General features: G+C 37.3%; 2 protein-coding genes across 4 annotated transcripts; both read right to left on the bottom strand.

The window, feature by feature from the left end:
* Positions 1-1,003: 1,003 nt before the first annotated feature.
* Positions 1,004-6,094, bottom strand: LOC311287136 (uncharacterized protein). Of its 3 annotated transcripts, none has more exons than XM_084403759.1 (7): positions 5,964-6,094; positions 2,535-4,539; positions 2,294-2,457; positions 1,900-2,120; positions 1,592-1,721; positions 1,323-1,423; positions 1,004-1,229 (listed from the first exon to the last, which is right to left on the bottom strand). In XM_084403759.1, the coding sequence occupies exons 2-7, from the start codon at positions 4,513-4,515 to the stop codon at positions 1,091-1,093; spliced, it is 2,736 nt and encodes a 911-aa protein (XP_084259885.1). In that variant the 5' UTR covers positions 4,516-4,539; positions 5,964-6,094; the 3' UTR covers positions 1,004-1,090. The 3 variants fall into 3 exon arrangements, with proteins under 3 accessions (XP_084259885.1, XP_084259883.1, XP_084259884.1); XM_084403757.1 differs by having other exon boundaries at positions 5,859-6,065; XM_084403758.1 differs by lacking the exon at positions 5,964-6,094 and having other exon boundaries at positions 2,535-4,648.
* Positions 6,095-11,836: 5,742 nt separating this feature from the next.
* LOC311287140 (uncharacterized protein) lies at positions 11,837-22,265 on the bottom strand. The gene is made up of 7 exons (XM_084403766.1): positions 22,086-22,265; positions 18,582-20,559; positions 18,324-18,487; positions 13,874-14,094; positions 13,525-13,654; positions 13,170-13,270; positions 11,837-12,522 (listed from the first exon to the last, which is right to left on the bottom strand). Exons 2-7 carry the CDS (start codon positions 20,533-20,535, stop codon positions 12,390-12,392), a joined length of 2,703 nt encoding a protein of 900 aa, XP_084259892.1. The 5' UTR covers positions 20,536-20,559; positions 22,086-22,265; the 3' UTR covers positions 11,837-12,389.
* Positions 22,266-23,526: the final 1,261 nt, after the last annotated feature.

Below are 23,526 nucleotides of genomic sequence, written 5' to 3'. Positions count from 1 at the left end.
AAAGAAGGTAAATGCCGCATATCTTCCTCATTCTTATTCACTGTACACGTCATCCACCCCACGCCCAAATTTAAAGAAAGGTTATTGCTTAAGGAACCACTGAATTGGGTTTGGCAACTTGCTGTAGGCTATAATACACTGTTGATGCTACAGTGTGCCCAGTTTAATATGAATTAGCCTAAATAACATCTCAAAATTAAGTAAGATTGCACAGCACTGCAACTGTACCTAAAATGTACTAATTATGTGCTTTGTGATTCTGTATCCTACTGTCTTTGTCCAGTATTTACTATATCACCAAATGAAGCAGATGGTAATAAAACAAAACAATGAATTGAATGATTGAATGCATGCCAATTATCCATTTGTCTTGACCCAGTTATGTTTATGATAAGTCAATGTCACTGATAATATCATCTTCATCAGTAGTAAAACATCACCCCCTTTTTGAAAGATAACCACCTTCATTGGTCCTGAAATGTTTGGGCCTGAAATCGCTGATACAACCTTTAACTATAAAAGTATCACTCGATTTCAGCATCATTCTGAGTCTGACAATGTAATTTGTTTTTATCCAAGGCCATAGCAAGTGTTATTAGCTTGGGAAAATATATCTAGTGAAATGAAATCTTAAGTTCATCTCTAAATTGTAAGTAATTTATATCTTTGAACCTTACTGTAAAGTGTTACTAATGATTTGTTTATTATTCATGTATTGACTAACATGAACTAACCATGAGCAACACATTTGTTACTGTATTTGTTAATTGTAGTTAATAATAATACAACTGTTAATTGTTTGTTCATGTTGTCACAGTCAGTGCATTAACTAATGTTAACAAATACTACTTTTGATTTTAATAACGTTTCAGTAAATGCTGAAATTAATATAAAAGCAACACTATGGAACTTTTCCTGGTTACAGTCACAGGTTTTTATAATGTAATGAGAAGGTCAGTTGTCAGGGCCTCATTTCCCGTACAACAATAGATCTTACAGTAGCTCATCTTACATCTGTCTTTATTTAAAATTAATTCATGAAATACATTGATGATGCAAAATCAATGTACATATGTAAAAATAACAACAATCAAATCTGTGGAACTGAGCTGAAGAACTTTTTCAGACTCGCCCTGGAGTTCCATCCTCTCTCCTTTGCAAACCTGAACACACTCCCAAAGAGATCAGGGAATGAATCCATCAGGTTGATGCTCTCTGCGTCCTCTGGACTATGTCGAGAAAAGACACACCAAAAAACATGGTCTGACACACAATACTACTAAATTATTTAACAAATATGCCTCACGTCACATGTAACTCACTAATGCTCGTGAAGGTTGCGTATAAAACGCAGCAGGCCCAGTGTGTTCTCAGGATAGACTTTCTTCTTACCATCCAGTTTCTGGACAAGCTCAGACGGCAACTGACAAAAGAAATATTTACTTTATTACTTTTATTTTATTACTTTTGCTTTACTTTATTTAAAGTAAAGCATGCCATGAACTACATTCAAATGATCTGTAACAAGGAAAATCTTGAAGACATGAAATCAGATTCTTTAAGTTGTTACTAAAAGTTAAGTTAGACTCACTTTAGTTTTCCATTCAGAAAAGCTTTTCCCCTCAGTGTATTTTTCAATGGCATGAAGGAGCTCCTCGTCAACATTACGACAGTTTTCGGTCTCATTCTGGTTCCCCACTTTTTTCAAATACTCCACTCTCCTGACAGGATTTCAAAAACAGCACAATCTTTTCAGATGATAAAAAAGTATCTACAGTGGATGAAATTTCCTCTTCGTTTAATATAAAATCATATTAAGCAAGTACTATAAGTAGTACTGAACCTTTCTGGCTTGTTTAGACTGATAAATGTCATTGCCAAATCCATATAATTTTCTACCTTTCATCAGTCCAGAAGAAGGGGTGTGCAAGCGTTTGCTCCACAGTTGGTCTGTTGTTTGGAGTTTCATTGATCATCAACTCGACGAGATCCTTCGCTACTTCATCATCCAGATGTTCCAGTGAGTATCTTCCTTGTAGGATGTTGACTTCACAAAATGGACCTTTACCAAATGGATGGTGTCCTCTAGAGAGAATGTAGTACACTAACATCCCAGCAACCTTCAAAACGGTTCAGTGTTAAGTTTAGAATTTTCATCAAATACAATTTAAATGAACTGTATTTGTAATTGTTTATTTAAGTCAATAATTTAATTTCTAATAATATATTTTTAATTATTTAATTTAGTTCTAATAATAACAATATTGTTGACTTAAAAGAAGGGAGAGACCACCTGAATGTCAGAGCTCCTCTTGTACCCAATGTTGACCTCCTCATCTATGGTCTCCTTTGCCTTCCAGCATCTAGTTCCAGCAATGCCTGTTCGTAAAGTTGTTTGGCTTAGGTTCAATCGACGACTTATGCCAAAATCAGCCAATCTAGCTTTTCCATTTATGTCTATTACAAACAGAAGTTTTAAATTAATGGAAGAAAATAAAATCAGATGATTTTAATTTCTCAGGTTTAACTCCTACCAATCAGAACATTCTGGGGTTTGATGTCTCGATGAAGCACTTTGGTCTGTGGTTGGTGTAAAACCTGTAAGCTGCAGAGAACTTCCTTCACCAGCTTCTTCAGAACCAAACTTCTCTCAGTGGTTTCATCTGATAAATGATCTTGGATATATTCATCCAGTGTGTACTCACAAAGCTGAAGTACAAGGTATCCAAAATCCTCATCTTCTGCAAAGTCCACATATCGCACAATGGAGGGACTGTCAAGCTGTGGAAGTCGTAGAAATTCCTCCTCATTCCTGAGAACTTGGTAATTAGACTTAATCATTCGTTTCACAGCCACTTCTGTGCCGTCATCCCTCAGTCCAAGGAAAACTTCTGTTCCATCACTTCCTTTAGCGATCTGAAATTCATCACTACGAACAAGAGTAAGGTTTCCCAGCCTATTTTTATTGCTAATATCCATGTTGGCTAGCTTCTCAAGCTTTGGCCTCCAACGATGGCTGATCTGAACCCACCTTTTTGAGATATTTGAGTTCTCAGCAGGCTGTGTGAATGGCTGTACACTTGAGTTTGATTCCTCAATGGATTTCACTTCAGTGTCTGGATACGGTTCCTCTTTATTTTGCAGCTCAGATTCTTTTGATCCCAGTTCTTGCTGGATTTTTTTCTTCTTTTTCTTCTTCTTTTTCTTCTTTCTGCTTGTTGATAGAGCAGCAGTCTCCTCACATAAACTGTCCACTGCACTTGAACCTGCTGGATGTCTCAGTGATTCATTAAACCTATGCAGCTTTTTTTTCATGACTTCATCCATCTCTGTCTCTGCTTTGATAAGTATCATCTCTGGGATGGGAGACAATTCACATAATGCAACAAGTTCTGGAGCAAAGTCATTTATATTGGCGAACAGTCCATACGTCAACATTCCAATTAGACTTGAATAATCAGGACGTGTGAGAGGCAATAGACTTTTGCATAACTTCTCATAGACAGAATTGTTTGTACTCTGTAGTTTCTGCTCAGACGTCTTCTGCATCATGACATTGATTATCTTTAGTATCAGATGATTGACTATTTCTCCTTGTGCATTTCCAAAGCGCTGAAGACTGTTCGTAAGAACTGACACAAGCTCACTGAATACCTGAGGAGAGATGCTTTCACTGACACACAGAGCAGCATTTAAGCAGTTCAGTCCACTCTGCCAGTTTTCCTGAGGGATTCTTGGGAAGCGCTTGATGAGTCCCTCTATGTATCTGTCTGCACTGTTTGTGTCTTTTAACCACTTGATGGCGGTCTGACGATACTGCTCTGCACCAAGACCAATGACACCAAAGTAGAACTCAAAATAAATCAAATTATCAAAAGGATCCTCTTCAAAGAAATGTTCCTTAAACACTCTGTAAACTTCTGTCTGTTTTTTCGTTCGTACAGCACAAGGAAAAGAGAAAGATATACGTACTTTGTCAGACACTTCACCCTGTGAATACAGTCGATTAATCATTCTCTCCTCTTTTTTATCAAGTTCTGGATTCACATAGTTCCGTCCGGGTGAAGCTCCAGCCTTTATAAGTGCTTTCACAATGTCTTCACGGTCATGATCAACAGCACATTGCAATGGAGTAAAAATTTGTAATCCTTGTCCATTTGGGTTAGCTTTTGCTGCAAGTAATCTTTCCACAATACTCAATCGAACTCCAATAAAACCAGCATAATGTAGAGGTGTTTGTCTATTTGTTGAGGGTTTGTTAGGATCAGCCGACTCTTCAAGTAGATAAGAACAGATTTCTTCATTTCTGCATATAACTGCTGCTGTCAATGGTGTAACATCATCATTCCAGTCTTCAGAAGAGTACAAACCATTAATATCTCTGCCTTTTAATAATTTCTGAAGTCTCTCTGCCTTGTTGTCTATGATACATTTTATTATGGGGTCTGTTTTTCTAGGTCCTACTGGAACTTGAACTGGAACCGGAACTAGGCCTACTTGGAACTGGACTTCCATGGATCTTCAAATACTCATTACAATCTGTCAAAAGATGTTAAACACTTGAAATTCAGGCACTGAGTAGCATTATTACTTATTTTCTTATTTATTTACATTCATAATAGACACAGAGTTAATCTTTACATAGTTTTTTTGTGTTTAGATGAAAATAAATTTTACTCTGATTGTCAATGAAAAATAAAATAATTAATTAGTTTTATAAAATGTATAAACAATTTGAAATGTATAAACATGAAACTGTCCTTAACCTGAGCTCCTGAAATAATGCCATAGTACACTGAAGTAGCCTATTATTTTTGGCAGCAGCTATTTGCAAAAGCAATAGATGCTATTTACACTAAGTGTAATTTACACTGGGCTATAGATTCTATTTACACACTGTAAAAATAGCAGTATTTTCTTTGCAATAAGTGTAAATAGTAGTTAGATAATATTTGCAACTCAGTATTTTAGTACATTATAAAACAGTAAGCAATAATAACATATTGAGTGTAAATGATATATTTATTATATAAATGTCGCCTTATTGGGACATTAATCCCTCACCACACCCATAACCCTATCCGATAGACACTTTATTATTAAATAACAACTTTAATTATATTTTTACATATTTTCTTAATATTTATTGACAATAAATGCCTTTCCAATCTGATATACGATGGGAAAAGGTAGAAGAACGAGTTCGGCTAAAGGTAGATTCGAACTCGGGTCGATCGTGTCAAAAGTATATTGTGCACCTTAGACTACTCCCTACGCCACTACGATGATATTGATAGGCGGAGTTAGTGTAAATACTTGTTTCAACCAACATTGCAGGATATTTGCACTTAGTGTAATTAGACACTCCGATTACTTTCCCCCCCCCTGGTGTTAAATATGGTCTTGCTTTAATTACATTGTTAATGTTTCATGTTTTACAGTCTGTTTAGGATTTTGCACTTTGTGTAACCACTTGTTAGAGCTACATATTTAAAACATATTTACACATTGCACATCCTCCCCCCATGTTTTCATGAAAATGATACTCGGGGATGGGCGGACCGATCTTGAAGAATCGATAGGCTACTTTCGGTGATGGGTCCTAACGAAAGATCCTCACTTAATTTATAAATTAATTTGTTACAATATTAATAATAGCCACAAATTGAAATTTGACATTTAATAAACTGGTTTGTATAGGCCTATTTGTTATGTTCAAATTAAAAGTTGCTAAAAGATAGGTCTAAAAGATCTAAAAGATAAATCTGCAATTGCTGATAGCCTAAATGCTTTAAAAACAGTCTGTCAGTTAAAATTAAGGCTTTCAAATATAATCTTACTTAAATAGTTATAATTACCTGTTTTAATCCCAGAAATTGCAAAAACTTAAATCAAAAATCAAATCAAAAGAGATCTGACTAAAAGAGAGACTATCGGTATTGGTAGCTATCTATCGTTGATACCTGGATAATATATGGTATCCGACAAAAAAGCAATAGGGGCTGCCTGCAGACTTGAGGGTCGTATGGAGCTCCACTGAAGAGCGGAGATACGTCACCTCCATTGCGCCCGAGCGCATACGTCACCAGGCGCCTTATTGGCCGCTGGATCTTACGTCAACGGCGCCGTCGTATTGCGGAGGGCAACTTTCCCATAACGGGAATTGAGAAAAATGTGCCTGCTTCGTGTCACTACAGAACACAAGATCCAGGGGGCGTGGTTGGGTCCAGATCCAACTCCTCCCACCTTACATATACCTAAAGCTACCCATCTCCACCCCCTGATCCCTAAACCCACCCCTAAACCTACCCATCTCCACCCCTTAGATGTGGATCCAACCCCGCCCCCTGGATCTTGTGGACTGCATTGAGGTGCTACTGGCTTCGTGTGCTGCTTGGGGCTGTACTGGGCTGTACAAATCACCGCACAATTAAAAACAGCTAGGTCTCGGGGAATTACCTTTCACACACAAGACTGAACATTTGTTTCTGGTTGTATTTGGTCTTTATATAATTAGTAATAGTAACGTTAGTTGGCCACCGGAGTCAGTCAGACTAAAATAGCTTGTGATAAATATATAATTGTGTGACAGTGACAGGATGTCCATTTTTAGACATACGCCAGATGTTAAGTTACTCATGGTATTTTTTAATTTCTTCTTCTTCTTCTTCTTCTTCTTTTTACAAATAATGCATTAGAACGTAGGACAATAGTATTTAATAGTGCATTGAATGTTACCACAGGCTTGTATAAAATTATGCAGTGATCCAGTGGGATAGTTAAACCATTCATTTTTACATCTTATGTTTTCAATTAATTTTTAGTTAAAGTTTTTTGTGCTTTTTGTCATTATAAAACAAAAATATAGACAAAAATGATTAAAATCACAAAAAAAAAAAAATATATACATACATTATAATATTATACCACTTTCGATTATCAATATAGTATTGTTATGCTGTTAAATTATTGTACCATTATTGTACCAGTTGTACCTTGAACCAGTAATTTTTATTATGGCATAATTCAATATAATTTTTATATCATCACCTGCATCAGTGATGAAACATTACCTCCTTTCTGAAAGCTAACCATCTTCATTCTTTCAAAACACTATCTTTACATTTCGTCAGAAACCAAGAGTGATGTAGTTTTATAAACAGCATATATTTAAAAATGTACTTTATTAATAATTAATCAAATGCTAATCAGTGTTCATAAGCATTTATTTACAATAGTTTTAAAAAACATATGCCTAACATTCAGAAAACAAGTCATGATTCACAAAATTAAAATTCTATTTTTGCATTTGAGATTAAGCTAAAACTGGAATGAATAAGGACATTATCAAGTAAGAGTGTTCTTTATTGAGTTTTTATAAGACTTAAAGGAATATTAATAGCTGAATGTCATTCTTTAGCAGGCTGCAATAATTATTTAGGGTTGTGTTCTTCTCTCCCAGCTTGCAAAATATGGAAAAGAGGTTCTTATTTTCACACACTTGTTATCAAAATAAGTCAGACATTCAACATTTATATCACTATAAAGGTTCAGTAATTGATTTCTGAGAAACACTGTTGATATTTGAAATCAATCTAAACAAACACACTCCTCCCTTCATTGCTCCACCCCCAAAATGCACAAACATGCAATGCAAGATTGTATGTCTCATACAGACAGTATATAAACTGGACACAGCGACCCCTAGGTTTCAACGGAGAAAAGTGAAGAAAATTATAGAAGCTCTCACTTCCTGATGGCTGAGCGTACTGCGCAGACTCAAACTGAGCTTGACGACGTGGATGTGACGTGAGCAACCTGTCTGACAGTTGTAAGCCTTCTAGTAGCTGTGCCAAGAGAAATCTGAATCATTCCCTTCCGAATCTTGCGGAGATGGAGAGCGTGAGTATAGAGCTGTCCATGAGCTAGGAGCAGGAGCAACTTTATGACTCTCTATGGGCTTCTCCCTTGACTTTATCGGACTTTATGCCTCCTCGTCCCCCCGACTGACTGCGTGCTTCTCCTCCTGTCTATACGGTAATTTCCAGAGAGTCGTGTGGTTATGACGCAATCGTTAGCCTACTTTTACAAAAACTGCTTCTACGGGGCCATAACGTAAGATACAAGGTAATGGAGCCTTTTATACATTGTCGTGTTTCTTTAGAAATAAACAATGGACAAATGGAGTCTTTAAACGCCTCAGATGTAAAGTTATTCGCTGTCAAAGTGATGCCAAAATGAATGGTAGTCAATGGAATGCTAACAGCAGGTGATGGCTTGTTAGCCAATGGCGGACCCCGGGGTTCGTGCGCTGGATTGACCCCCTGGTCACATATCATAGCTGAAGCTGAAGATGACGAACTAACGACAAGAACAAAAAATGAACATACAAGAGTATACAAGCAATAGATTACTAAAACCAAAGTTACTCACATATGGAGCAGAAACAACACAACCTACAACTGTTTTCAGGCCTTCCCGCTTCTGTCTCTCTAGTGCTGGAAAGTGTTCTCTAATATTATTGCGGATCCTAAAGCTCTTGCCTGATCATAACCCTTCTTTTTCCAGTGATATTCCTCTGACCATTTCTCTTTTGTAATGTCTTTTAGCTATCTTTCTTTCCACAGTCTTTCTTCAAATAGGTCGATCATGAACAATTCAATCATTTTGACACAAGAACAACGAGTTGTCTTAGAGAGTGATTCGTTCAATTTTTGTTGACCGCACATGCACAACATCCTAGGTTCTGTACCAGAAACAGCAATAATTAGTTTTGGGTTTGAGTCCTTCGTTCATCCTGTGACAGCCCCATAGGCTAAGGCAATGCAGTCTGTACTGGAAACAGAAATGATCAGTTCACCTCCCAAGTGTTCGGGTCTGAGTCATTCGTTCTTTTGTTACGTGCCAGCCACATTCAGTATGTTTCCCTATAGGCCTTTAATGTCTGCTTTATGATTGACATGTCCTTGAACCTCTTTGTCAATATCATCATATAGCCTATAAAATATTATGCAGGTAATGCATGTTTAAAGACACAGGAGATCAGATATGTGTTCTTTTTTTGTTGTTGTTGCGCTAAGGGAAAAGTATAGTCAGGTTATGTCTTAACCCCTTAAAACCTAACACAAATGTACAGTAGGTCTACTGCAATGGGGTTTTCAAAAAACAGTTTTTAATAGGGGTGTAACGATTCATCAACTACATCGATGTATCGATTTATATTCCTATGATCCAACTACATCGATCTGTGCTCGGCAAGTTGGCCTTCCGGACGACATATATCGATCTAACATCGTTTTAAAAAGTAATCAATCGATTGTATCGATACTAGGAAATAACGCATTGGATTTAAGCACGTCAGACTTTAGCACTTTTAATGATAAAGGCGTAAAACGTGAAGCTAGGTTTATACTCGACACGTCCGCATGAGCGCGAAGGTGCGTGCGGCAAAAATGACATCATTGCGGTGTGGGCGGTCGTGCACGTTGGGTTCGCAAGACCCAATTTTGCCTGGCGGTGTGCGCTACATTTTTTGTGCGCACGGAAACTTAATGAAATGTTTAGTGAAATTAGAAAATATGTCAGAGATTGTCACATGACTCTCAAAGTACCGCGAGAGCGATTCCAGACTAGCCGGAGAACTCAGCCAGCGCAGCTTCTCAAGAGCGGCTGCACTGGGCTGCACGAGGGCTGATGACGACACAGCTGTTCCACGATTGGCCGGATTCACCGCATGACAATGATCACGTGTGTTTCGTGTTTATTCGAACACCTTTAGTTCCTCTAAAGCTCACAAATGAGTTTTTTATAACAGTAAACACTCTTTTCATGTCGTTGTGATGCTATATTGTGTCATGTTTATCAAATTAAAAACGTAGACTCCACTTCATTGATAGTAGCTTATGTTGATTAACTTAAACAGTAGATTAACTTGAACAGATGCTGTATGAAGCAGTAGCCTACATGAAGTATTGAATGAAAATGTCTCTGAAACATCTGTGTATTATTTGGCAAATATTGCATTTATTTCACTTCAGCTGTGGTAAAGTATGCGAACACCACGTCAGCGGTCACTACGGGAACCAGAAAGTGTCCGACTTCACGTCTCCGTTTGCAGCTCCTCTCCGCCTGTACGCGGCTACTCTCGCCGATCGGTTACATCCAGCCGCAGCCGATGTCGAACACACCTAAAGTCTCTCACCTCAGAAAAACGAAATTTCATGTCCTGTCATCGTTTTACTGTGCTCGTAGCGTGCACTCTTTAATTGCACGCGCAAATGCGCCGGCGCGCACTGTATCACTTCACTAAAGCGCAAAAGAAATATGAGCATGCAGCGTCGACGTAAATTAGTAAATTACGAAATAAAAGTAAAATACCAATAAATTACAATATTGGTAGGCCCCTACATCATGTGTGTTGCTATTTATCAGGAGCAGTTTCCATGTTTCTTTACCAGTTCTTCTAAGTATTGTGTATCACCATGGTAGCCTAATTGTTGTTTGTTAATGCCACTTACTGGTTATTTTGTATATTTTTATATGACTGTGGTGGCTCATACCAAGATTGTATTAACAAAAACTAGTTTGGGACTGCTATTTAATAGCTTAACCTAGTGCCTACTGTTTATCAGTATTTGTCATATTCTTACAATTTTAATTTTTTTTGTATGGGTAAAGGGGGACAGAACTTGTGTGTCAACAAATTGTGTAAACAAATGTATTATAATAGGCCTATATAATTCCTAAAAAGGTGGGTCGCGGCTTGATGACCATGGGGAAATGTGGGTCCCATGGCCAAACTATTCAAAACATCATTCAATGATTAATAATCGCAATTACAATATCAAGGGAATAATCGGCAATTATGATTTTTGTCATAATCGTGCAGCCCTACTTTATTCAAATAAAATGTGAATGCATTTGACATAAATTGTTGTTTACTTGTTTGTTTATATCCATAATTAATTGATACCTGATTCCCTTACAAGAATTTTTGGCTAAAAAGTCACTGAATCGATTTCAAGTCACTGGATCGTATCGTTCTAAATGAACCAATGAACCTTGAATCATATCGAAAACCACGAATCGCGATACGAATCGAATTGTTGTTAAAACGAATCGTTACACCCCTAGTTTTTAATCATTTGGTCCCCCTCTTCAATGTTTAGTTACATGTTTATATATAATAAAATGCTTTTTCTATAATTAGCATTTCATATGTTTTATAATAATTTGGGAACTTTAAATGTATGCAATACTGTACATCCATTAAACAAGACTTGTTTTTCATATTATTAATCTGGTATTTTAATAATCTGACAAACAACAGAGAGGGGATAATATTCTGAGTAAATAACAGTTGGTTTGATACCTTTAGGCTAAACGGTGTTAAAGTTTAATGGATTTAAAAGGGTTCAGTATTGTATTAAAAATACCAGATTAATAATCTGAAAAGCAAGCCTTGTGCAACATGAGGAATTATATTCTGAGTAATTTACAGTTGGTTTGGTATCTTTAGGCCAAACGTTCTTATAGTTTAATGGATGTACAGTAGCCTATTGCATGCATTTAAAGTTCCAAAATTATTATAAAACATGAAATGCTAATTCCAAAAACAGAACCTAAGAAAGCGTTTTAGGCCATGCGCTTAAATCTTTAAAATAGGGGCCAAAGTCGGCAAACGATTAAAAAAATTTCATTAGTTCCTTCAAAATGTCCACCCAACCACTTATTTAAAAAAAAAAAAAGGATTTATTACTTTTTATAATATTTTTTATTATTTATTTAACAAATAATATTTGAATCACAAAACACGACATAGGCTAATTATTTTGTTCAATAATTTTAATTACAAGTTAATTCAATAGCAAATCATGCATGATACATCAGATGTTTTTTGATGGGGAGTTTTACAGTAGGCTACTGTAATGTGCAATTGTCATACACATTATGTAACCAAGCTGGCTTAAAACTGTTTACTTCCTGTTAAATCTGTCCAAAGGGTTATCAAAAGGTGATAAATTAATATGACACTGTTTTTTTTTCTGCCGATCACAGGTTAAGGCAATTTTTATTTATAATTAAGTTAATCTGTCCCCCTCCTAAAACACTGAAGAGCAACAAAGATGCAACAACATGTTTCACTGAGAAGGTTTCATGATCCATAAGGTCAATTGCATGCAATTACAAAATATTTATTTCAAGCTTATATAGTTTATAGATTTATGTAACAAATTACTTAAGATTTGTTGAAAGACTAAATGAACAGTTTAAAAAAAAAACTAAAATAGTATAAAAGCTTTACTCATTGTCAAGTGTACAATTTGTGCTCAGTCACTATGTTGAAATTACTGGTGACTGCTGAATAACATTTTATCTCAGATTTACAATCACGATGCCGAGTTGATGTCCATAATGACACTTTCTCTGGCATTCCATCCTCTCTCCTTGGCAAATAGGTACACACTCCCAAAAAGATCAGGGAATTCAGTCATCAGGTTGATTTTCACAGCATCTGCTTTACTGTGGAGAGAATGTCACACAAACAACACAATCATTGTGCAAGTCTTATAATTTCAAATCTATGATACTTCTTCCCTTCTGGCTGTTGATCATTATTGATCAGGTGTTACTTTATTTGTACTCCACCTTGCATTGTAAACACATTACCAGCTCGGGTTGTTCATTTTTTATATATACAGTACTGTGCAAAAGTCTTAGGCATGTTAATATCACCCCCCCCCCCCCCCCCCCCCCCCCCCCCCCCATTAATTGTAATAATCCAGTGAGATTTGTGTATGCACAAGGAATCTGACAACAGCCGGTATGATCTGATCTCACCATCATCGAGTCCGTCTGTGATTACATGAAGAAACAGAAAAAACTGAGACAAACTAAATCCAGAAGAACTGCGGGAACGTCTCCGAGATGCTTGAAGAAACCTTCCTGCAAAGCTACCTGAAAAACTATGCGCAAGTGTACCTGGACAAAAGCTGTTTTAAACGCAAAGGGCCGTTACACCATATATTGATTTTAATTAGTTAATAGAAGTTAAATCATAAATGATATTAACATGCCTAAGACAGTACTGTGTGTGTGTGTATGTGTGTATATATATGTATATATATATAACATTTAACAGTATGTCTTTAATTATTTCTGTAACTTACTAATGCGTGTGTAGGTTGCGTATAAAACGCAGCAGGCCCAGTGTGTTCTCAGGATAGACTTTCTTCTTACCATCCAGTTTCTGAACAAGCTCAGATGGCAACTGAGAAAACAATATTTTGACACATTAAAAAGAATTTAAAAAAATAAAGCTGCAATGTATCTGTAGTTAAACTTTAACAAGAAAAGCAAGTTCAATTATATGTCTTAAGCCATAAGCAGGCTTTCCTGATTGATCCTTCACTTCAGGTTGCTCCCATGTTGAAGCACCAGTCAAAGAAGAATATAAACTGCAGGACAAAACATCTTAATTTATGTATTCATAAGTTATATGGACTGCATTGAGGTTTTACTTACTTTAGTTTTCCATTCAGAAAAGCTTTTCCCCTCTGTGTATTTTGCAATGGCAGTAAGGAGCTCCGTATCTGCATTACGACAGATTTCAGCCTCTTTCTCATTTCCCAAGATTTTCAGATATCGCACTCTCCTGAGTCGATTTCAAAAACATTATAAAATAAGCTTTATCATATACAGCTATATTATGACAGCTATGCCATCTCTATTGTGTCTCTAATAAATTGTGATTGAAAACATATTTAGGCTTAAGAGGAATATATTTGGATTAGTGTTTCATGAACACTGGACATATTCATTCAAGTTTCGTACAGTATTTCAACTGCCAAATATCATCAAAATCATATTCTACCTTTCATCAGTCCAGAAGAAGGGGTGTGCAATGGTTTGCTCCACGGTTGGTCTCTCCTCTGGAGTTGCATTGATCATCCACTCTACGAGATCCTTCGCTACTTCATCATCCAGATGTTCCAGTGAGTAACTTCCTCTTGAAATGTTGTACTCGCATTCCACATCTTCACCAAATGGATGGTGTCCTCCAGAGAGAATGTAGTACACTAACATCCCAGCAACCTTCAAACAGGTTACAGTAAAATAATTCAGAATTATCAGTAAAAACTGGTTACGTGTATGTTGCATTAATTACAGTATGAATGACCACGGGACTTCACTTCAGCAGCAAAATGGACATGATAACACCACTCCGCCACAACAACCTCTGCTCACGGACTCAATCTCAGCTGAGCCCTGCCCACAGAGCTCACCACAGACAGACATATCAGAACTGCTTGAAGATTCAGCACCCAAGGACGACTTCCTGGAAAACAGCCAGGGAAGCCAGGACAGCATATTACAGCCTCCAATAACACCAGAGCAACAGCCCCTTTCACCAGACACTTTTTCCCTCTCCCCAGCAACGCCACTACTGTGCTTCTCACAGAAAATGGAAGAACTGGTGCATGCTGGAACCAGACTATCCCACTCTTTTGCTGCAAGCCCCCAGATACCAACTAAAAAAAAGACAGGCACCATTACCACCAAAGCCTGCGGGCCCAGCTCGCCCTCCCCCTCCTGTGAGAGCTCTTCGGCCTCTACCACAACGCCAGGGCCCACACCCTCCTCCTTCTGCTCGAGGTGAACCAAAAACAACTGATACCAGCTCTCAGTGATATGTGTCGGGTCCCCGCTCTGATAACAGTAACTTTCTCAAATGTTTACAAAACAAGCGGGAACCCAGTGTGCCTGTATCTTTCTCTATTGCTGTTCTATTACAAGATAGAAAGTCTAAGGCCTTCAATAGCCGTACAGCAAACCCAACTAATCTGGTGCCTATTACACGTCAAACTAATATTGCTGTGGGGAAAAGTAAGTCTGTTAAGTTAGCTCTTTTAAACATTCGCTCACTTAAAAATAAATCACTTCTAGTCAACGACTTAATAACCACAAACAAACTGGATTTTATGCTTCTAAATGAAACCTGGCTAGAAGACAGCTGCAGTGCAACAATCCTCAATGAAACAGCCCCTCCTAACTTTACTTTTATGAGTGTCTGCAGAGCTGTTAAGAGAGGTGGGGGTCTAGCTGCTCTTTTTAAAGATATCTATCAATGTAAGCAAATATCATTTGGGAATTACTTGTCTTTCGAATATCTGGGTATTGTGTTAAAAGGTGCTCCACGCATTTTACTTTTCATTATTTACAGGCCTCCAAAATACTCTCCAGCCTTTGCTGAGGACTTTACAGAACTGTTATCAACAATTACCTCAGAGTTTGACTGTTTTGCCATTGCTGGAGATTTTAACATTCACATAGATAATGCAGAAAACAATATGGCAAAAGAAATCAAAACTGTTTTAAAAACTTTTGATCTGAATCAGCATGTACATGGACCCACACACAATCGCGGACACACTCTAGATTTACTTATCAGTAAGGGTCTAAACATTTCATTGATTGTTATTAAGGATGTAGCACTGTCTGATCATTTCTGTATTTTCTTTGATATATTGATCTCTCCTGCCACTGAAGCTAGATCTGTGTCTGTCAAGAAGAGATGCTTAAATGAGAACACTAGTGTACTATTTATGAAGGCTATATCCTCAACACCAAGCATATCTGCAGACTCTGTTGATTTTCTCCTTGATTATTTTAACTCAAAAGTTAAAGGTGTAATTGATGATATTGCTCCTGTTAAAGTCAGGAAGAAGAGTGGCAGACAAAAAGCACCTTGGAGAAACTCAACAGCAGTGCAAATTATGAAAAGACAATGCAGAAAAGCAGAGCGCATGTGGCGGAAGACAAAACTTGTAGTCCATTATAACATCTACAAAGACAGCCTTCATGCTTTTAATATGGAACTAGGCAAAGCTAGACAGACTTTCTTCTCAAATATTATAAACAGTAATTTAAACAACACACGCACTCTTTTTGCTACTGTAGAGAGACTGACAAACCCCCCAAGCCAGATTCCCAGTGAAATGCTCTCAGACAACAAGTGCAGTGAGTTTGCTTCTTTCTTCTCTGAGAAAATCAATAATATCAGAAAGGTGATCAGCACATCCTTGAGTTGCACTGGGGTCAGACAGATCAAACCACCTGAGAAAGTAGTTACTATGTCTGATTTCAAAGAAATTGATGGCAAAATTTTGGAAGAAACCGTACAGCACCTTAAAACATCAACCTGCGCTCTTGACACACTTCCCACATCATTTTTCAACAGTGTGTTAAACAGTTTAGAAGCAGATCTTCTAGAAGTGGTAAATGCCTCACTTCTCTCTGGGAGCTTTCCAAACTCCCTGAAAACTGCAGTTGTCAAGCCCCTCCTGAAAAAGAGCAATCTGGATAAGACCATATTAAGCAACTATAGGCCGATCTCAAATCTTCCTTTCATAGGCAAGATCATAGAAAAAGTTGTCTTCAATCAGCTGAACAAATTCTTATGCTCGAATGGATACTTTGACAATTTTCAATCTGGTTTCCGACCGCACCACAGCACAGAGACAGCGCTCATAAAGATAATAAACGATATTCGCTTAAATACTGATTCAGGCAAATTATCAGTGCTGGTGCTACTCGACCTCAGTGCTGCATTTGACACTGTCGATCATAACATACTTCTTGACAAGCTGGAAAACTGGGTGGGGCTTTCTGGGATAGTCCTAAAATGGTTCAGGTCATATTTAGATGGTAGAGGTTATTATGTGAGTATAGGAGATCATAAGTCTGAGTGGACATCCATGACATGCGGAGTTCCTCAAGGCTCAATTCTTGCGCCACTCCTGTTCAACCTGTATATGCTCCCAATGAGCCAAATAATGAGAAAGAACCAAATTGCTTACCACAGCTATGCAGACGACACACAGCTCTACTTAGCCCAATCGCCCAACGATTATAGCCCCATTGACTCCCTGTGCCAATGCATCGATGAAGTCAACAGTTGGCTGTATCAAAACTTTCTTCAGTTAAACAAAGACAAAACTGAAGTCATTGCGTTTGGAAACAAAGATGAAGTTCTCAAGGTGAACGCATACCTTCACTCTAGGGGTCAAACAACTAAAAATCAAGTCAGGAATCTTGGTGTGACACTAGAGTCAGACCTTAATTTCAGTAGTCATGTCAAAGCAATAACTAAATCAGCATACTATCATCTGAAAAATATTGCAAGAATTAGATGCTTTGTTTCCAGACAAGACTTAGAGAAACTTGTTCATGCTTTCATCACCAGCAGGGTGGATTATTGTAATGGACTCCTCACTGGCCTTCCCAAAAAGACCATAAGACAGTTGCAGCTCATACAGAACGCTGCCGCCAGGATTCTGAGCAGAACCAGAAAATATGAACATATCACACCAGTCCTCAGGTCTTTACACTGGCTCCCAGTTAAATTTAGGATTGATTTTAAAGTATTATTACTGGTATATAAATCATTCAATGGCCTAGGACCTCAATACATTGCAGATATGCTCACTGAATATAAACCCAACAGATCACTCAGATCATTAGGATCATATCAGCTTGAAATACCAAGGGTTCACTCTAAGCATGGCGAGTCCGCTTTTAGCTATTATGCCAGCCGCAGCTGGAACCAGCTTCCAGAGGAGATCAGATGTGCTCCTACTGTAGTCACATTCAAATCCAGACTCAAAACACATCTGTTTAACTATGCATTTACTGAATGAGCACTGTGCCAATGTTCGTCCGACTGTTTGTACTGTATTTTATTTTTTATTTTTCTAAACTATTTTAATTCTTTTTATTATTTTAATTTCTTCTATGTAAAGCACTTTGAATTGCCATTGTGTATGAAATGTGCTATATAAATAAACTTGCCTTGCCTTGCCTAATTATTTTTTTATGTAATATCGAAAGCAGAAAAAATGAATAAACAGCTTTAATATTTGATTTCCAAGTGTAGGCAAGCATGAAACTCCCCTTTCCTGTGATTGGTCATCCAAAGATCAAACCGTGCCATCATCAGTTCTTCCCCAGAATCAGAATTATAGTCATCAATTGTTATAGTTGTACACATTCTCAAGCGATTTTTGCAACTACATTTAATCTCTTTCTCCTAAAACAAGCAGACTAACAAATGGCTTGACACAAACTGTCCAGAGGCAGCAGTTAGACTTGCATGGAAGGGACTGATGACGAGAAATAAGCCAAATTCTGTTGTTGTTGTTTTTTAAAGTCTGAAAAGGAGGCATTTTCTAATTTTCTGCTTTCAAAATTAAATAAAAAAAAGTAACACAACGTTGAAGGACCGAATACACTTTTGAGTTAATTGATTAATATTGAAAACACACCTGAATGTCGGAGCTCCTCTTGTACCCAGTGTTGAACTTCTCCTTTATGGTCTCTTTTGCCTTCCAGCATCTAGTTCCAGCAATTCTTGTTCGTATGGTGGTTTCACCCTGTTTCAGTCGGCGACTTATGCCAAAATCAGCCAATCTAGCTTTTTCATTTATGTCTGTAACAAATGGAAAGTCCACATTATTTCAAGGGGAAAAATTTGTGATGATATTTTAGTTAGGCAGATGTTGCAACTCAGGTTTAAGTCCTACCAATCAGAACATTCTGGGGTTTGATGTCTCGATGAAGCACTTTGGTTTTCGGTTGGTGTAAAACCTGTAAGCTGCAGAGAACTTCCTTCACCAGCTTCTTCAGAACCAACTTTCTCTCAGTGTTATCATCTGGTAAATGTTCTTGGATATATTCCTCCAGTGTGTACTCACAAAGCTGAAGAGCAAGATATCCAAAATGCTCATCTTCTGTAAAGTCCACATATCGCACAATGGAGGAACTATCAAGGTCTGGATGTCGTAGAAATTCCTCCTCATTTTTGAGGTCTTGGTAATTAAACTTATCCATTCGTTTCACAGCCACCTCTGTGCCGTCATCCCTCAAACCAAGGAAAACTTGTGTTCCATCACTTCCCCTAGCAATCAGAAATTCAGGGTTGAGACCAAGAATAAGACTTCCCAGCTTTTTTGTCTTATTAGCATCCATGTTAGCTAGCTTCTCAAGCTTTGGCCTCCAACGAACACTGGTTTGATGCCACCTTCTTGAGTTCTCAGCAGGCGGTGTGAACGGCTGCACACTTGAGTTTGATTCCTCAATGGATTTCACTATAGTGTCTGGAAACTGTTCCTCTTTATCTTGCAGCTCACCTTCTTGTGATCCCACTTCTTGCTGGATTTTTTTTTTGGACTTTTTCTTCTTTCTGCTTATTGATAGAGCAGCAGTCTCCTGACATAAACTATCCACTGCACTTGAACCTGCTGGATGTCTCAGTGATTCATCAAACTTATGCAGTTTTTTTTTCATGACTTCATCCATCTCTGTCTCTGCTTTTATAAGTATCATCTCTGGGATGGGAGACAATCCACACAATGCAACAACATCAGGAGCAAAGTCATTTATATTGGCGAACAGTCCATACGTCCACACTCCAATTAGACTTGAATAATCAGGACGTGTGAGAGGCAATAGACTTTTGCATAACTTCTCATAGACAGAACTGTTTGTACTCAGTTTCTCCTCAGACGTCTTCTGTATCATGACATTGAGTATCTTTAGTATCAGATGATTCACTATTTCTCCTTGTGCATTTCCAAAGTGCTGAAGACTGTTTGTAAGAACTGGCACAAGCTCACTGAATACCTGAGGAGAGATGCTTTCACTGACACACAGAGCAACATTTAAGCAGTTCAGTGCAATCGGCCAGTGTTCCTGAGGGATTCCTGGGAAGCGCTTGATGAGACCCTCAATGTATCTGTCTGCACTCTTTGTGTCTTTTAACCACTTGATGGCGGTCTGACGATACTGCTCTGCACCAAGACCAATGACACCAAAGTAGATCTCAAAATAAATCAAATTACCAAAAGGATCCTCTTGAAAGAAATGTTCCTTAAAGTCTCTGTAAACTTCAGTCTGTTTTTTCGTTCGTACAGCAGAATGAAAAGAGAAAGATATACGTACTTTGTCAGACACTTCACCCTGTGAAGATAGTCGATTAATCATTCTCTCCACCTTTTTATCAACTTCTGGATTTACCCCATAGTTCCTTATGGGTGAAGCTCCAGCCTTTATAAGTGCTTTCACAATGTCTTCACGGCCACGTTCAACAGCACATTGAAATGGAGTAAAAATTTGTAATCCGTGTCCATTTGGGTTAGCTTTTGCTGCAAGTAATCTTTCCACAATACTCAATGGAACTCCAGTTGTTAAAGCAGAATAATGTAGAGGTGTTTGTCCATTTGTTGAGGGTTTGTTAGGATCAGCCGACTCTTCAAGTAGATAAGAGCAGATTTCTTCATTTCTGCATAGAACTGCTGCTGTCAATGGTGTAACATCATCATTCCAGTCCTCAGATGAGTACAAACCATTAATATCTCTACCTTTTAACAATTTCCGAAGTCTCTCTGCCCTGTTGTCTATGATACATTTTATTAGGGGGTCTGTTTTTCTATGTACTGCTGGAACTGGAACTGGAACTACCTGGAACTGGAATTCCATGGATCTTCAAGTACTCATTAAAATCTGTCAAAAGATGTTAAACACTTGAAATTCAGGCACTGAGTAGCATTATTACTTATTTTCTTATTTCTTTGCATTGATTATAGACACAGTGTTAATCTTTACATAGTTTTTAAATCAGTTTTGTGTTTAGATAATCTCAGTAAATTTTACTCTGATTGTCAATGAAAAATGTGATTAAATCATTTTGATCAAATGTATAAACATTTGCAAAAAAAAAAAAAAAAAAAAAAAAAAAACCTTCCAACAAAAGATTCATAAATCTGTGCTTGTGAAAAGCTGAGCTCCTGAAATAATGGCAGGAGTACACTGAAGTATTAGTTTTGGCAGCAGCTATTTGCACTAAGGGCAAAAGCAGTAGATGCTATTTACACTAGTGAAAATTGCTGTATTTTCTTTGCAATAAGTGTAAATAGTAGTTAGATATTTGATATTTATACCACAGTATTTTAGTACATTATAAAACAGTATGCAATAATAACACATTGAGTATAAATTATATATTAAATCCATCACTACACCTACACCTAAACCCTACAACACTTTATTGTTAAATAACAAGGCACTTTAATTCCAAATTTTTATTGAAAATAAATGCCTTTCCCAATCTGATATGCGATGGGAAAAGGTAGATTCGAACTCGTGGCCATCGTGTCAAAAGTATCTGCTTTACACCTTACTCCCTTTGCCACTGCGCTAACAAGTCAAAATATTTTTTATTACTTTTGTCTGGTGGGCGGAATTAGTGTAAATAGTTTATACCAACAATGCCGGCTATTTGCACTTATGTAGCCTAAATAGACACTACGATTATTTTTTCTTTTCTTTTTTTTACTGGTGTTTACATGTGCTTGCTTTAAGAACATTATCAATGTTTCATGTTTTACAGTCTGATTAGGATATTGCACTTTGTGTAGCCACTTGTTAGAGAAATGCAACATAGGTATTTAAAACTTTATTTAGGATACACATAGCACATCACATAGCCTACTCTTTCTGTGCATTCCCTGCCAGTCTTCACTGTTTAGTTACAACTTTGTCTCTCTAATAATATAAAATATAAGCCTAGGCCACTAGCCTAAAACTTTGCATGTTTTCATGAAAATGAAACTCAGGAATGGGCGGACCGATCTCGAAGAATAGGCTACTTTCGGTGTTGGGTCCTCACTTAACGAAAGATCACTTAAATGATAAATTCATTTGTTACAATATTATAGTTTGAACAATGCCTCCTGCACGTCTGACTGCTGCACATGCAGTCGATAACAGCGCGCTCATTCATATTGAAAGAGGTTTGTTTGGGCTATCTGAAATTGTTTTACATTGAATAGCCACGAATGGAAATGTAACATTTAATATAACTGGTTTTTGTGATGTTTGTTATAAATTCAAATTAAAAGTTGCTAAAAGATAGCCACTGATCTGTGATTGCTGATAAATCCTTAAAAAACAGCCTGTCTAATAATTAAATGTTAAAATTACGGCTTTCAAATAGTAGGCTATAATCTTACTTAAATGGTTATAATTACCTGTGTTATATTCCCAGAAATCGCAAAAAAAAATTAAATAAAAAATCAAATCAAAAGAGATTTGATCTCTTCGTTGATCTATCGTTGATACCTGGAAAATAGGCTTGGTATCCGATCAAAATACGGCTTTGTATCCGATCAAAATACGGCTTCCTGGTTCTTACACACTGTGCGTCATCCAGCGCGCGAAAGGGTTTTGTAACCAATGAAATGTTTGGCAGCTTCCTGTATAATAGGCCTACACTGTCGATCTTGCTACATTATGCTAGTATAATATGAATTTTAAAAAACATCCTAAAATAATGTGATAATATAAGAATACTCTGCATTGAAATAATTCTATTTGCTTTGTAGCCTAATTCTTATGTTTTCTTCTAATGTTTATTATGGCATAATTCAATGTTTTATAATATCACCTGCATCATTGAGGAAACATCACCGCCTCTCTGAAAGCTAACCATCTTCATTCTTTCAAAATACCAACTTTACATTTTGTCAGAAACCAAGAGTGATAGTTTTATAAACAGCATAGACCTACATTTAAATTTTTTTACTTTACTAATTATTAATCAAACACTAATCAGTGTTCATAAGCATTTAATTACCTTTTTTTTTTTTTTACAAGTCATGATTTACTAAATTAAAAATCTATTTTTGCATATCAGATTAAGCTAAAACTGGTATTAAGAAGGACATTATCAAGTGATAGTTGTTCTGAGTTTTTATAAGATTTAAAGTAAGGAATATTAATAGCTGTAGGCCTATATCATGCTTTAGCAGGCTGCAATAATTATTTAGGGTTGTGTTTTTCTCTCTGTATCCAAGCTTGCAAAACAGTATGGAAAAGAGTTTCTTATTTTCACACACTTGTTATCAAAATAAGTCTGACATTCAACATTTATATGATAGTACTCTCTCGTTCTCCGCTGCTGAAACCCTCATCCACGCCTTCATCACCTCCAGAATCGACTATTGTAACAGCATCCTGTATGGCACAACATTGAAAAGCTTAAACAAACTCCAATATATTCAGAACTCTGCTGCTCGTCTACTCACCCACACCCGCACCCGTGACCACATCACCCCAGTCTTTAAGAACCTTCATTGGCTCCCGGTGCCACAACGAATTCAATTCAAAATCCTTCTCCACACTCATAAAGCCCTCTATAACCAGGCCCCTTCCTACCTCACTGACCTGCTCCACCGCCACAACCCATCTCGTTGCCTCCGCTCTTCCAATGCAAATTTCTTGACTCTACCTCCAAGGACAAAGCACCGAACCTGGGGGGATAGAGCCTTCTCTGTCGCTGCCCCCACCCTCTGGAACTCTCTACCCCAAAAAATCCGTGACTGCACTGACCTGTCAAAATTCAAAATCTTGACAAAAACTCATCTTTTTAAAATTGCTTTTAATGTTTAATTTAATTGTGTGTTTAATTTT

The sequence above is a fragment of the Rutilus rutilus genome (genome assembly GCF_951802725.1).
Source record: "Rutilus rutilus genome assembly, chromosome: 3".
NCBI lineage: Eukaryota > Metazoa > Chordata > Actinopteri > Cypriniformes > Leuciscidae > Rutilus > Rutilus rutilus.
This window is presented reverse-complemented; position numbering and strand designations above follow the sequence as displayed.

Excerpts from the sequence above, each read along its gene's own strand:
- LOC311287136 (XM_084403759.1), bottom strand. The coding sequence starts at position 4,515 with ATGGAAGTCCAGTTCCAAGTAGGCCTAGTTCCGGTTCCAGTTCAAGTT. Across the intron at positions 2,458-2,534 it reads ACCCCAGAATGTTCTGATTG|ACATAAATGGAAAAGCTAGA; the intron begins GTAGGAGTTAAA and ends TGTTTGTAATAG. Across the intron at positions 1,722-1,899 it reads TTCTTCTGGACTGATGAAAG|GAGAGTGGAGTATTTGAAAA; the intron begins GTAGAAAATTAT and ends AAATCCTGTCAG.
- LOC311287140 (XM_084403766.1), bottom strand. The coding sequence starts at position 20,535 with ATGGAATTCCAGTTCCAGGTAGTTCCAGTTCCAGTTCCAGCAGTACAT. Across the intron at positions 18,488-18,581 it reads ACCCCAGAATGTTCTGATTG|ACATAAATGAAAAAGCTAGA; the intron begins GTAGGACTTAAA and ends CATTTGTTACAG. Across the intron at positions 13,655-13,873 it reads TTCTTCTGGACTGATGAAAG|GAGAGTGCGATATCTGAAAA; the intron begins GTAGAATATGAT and ends AAATCGACTCAG.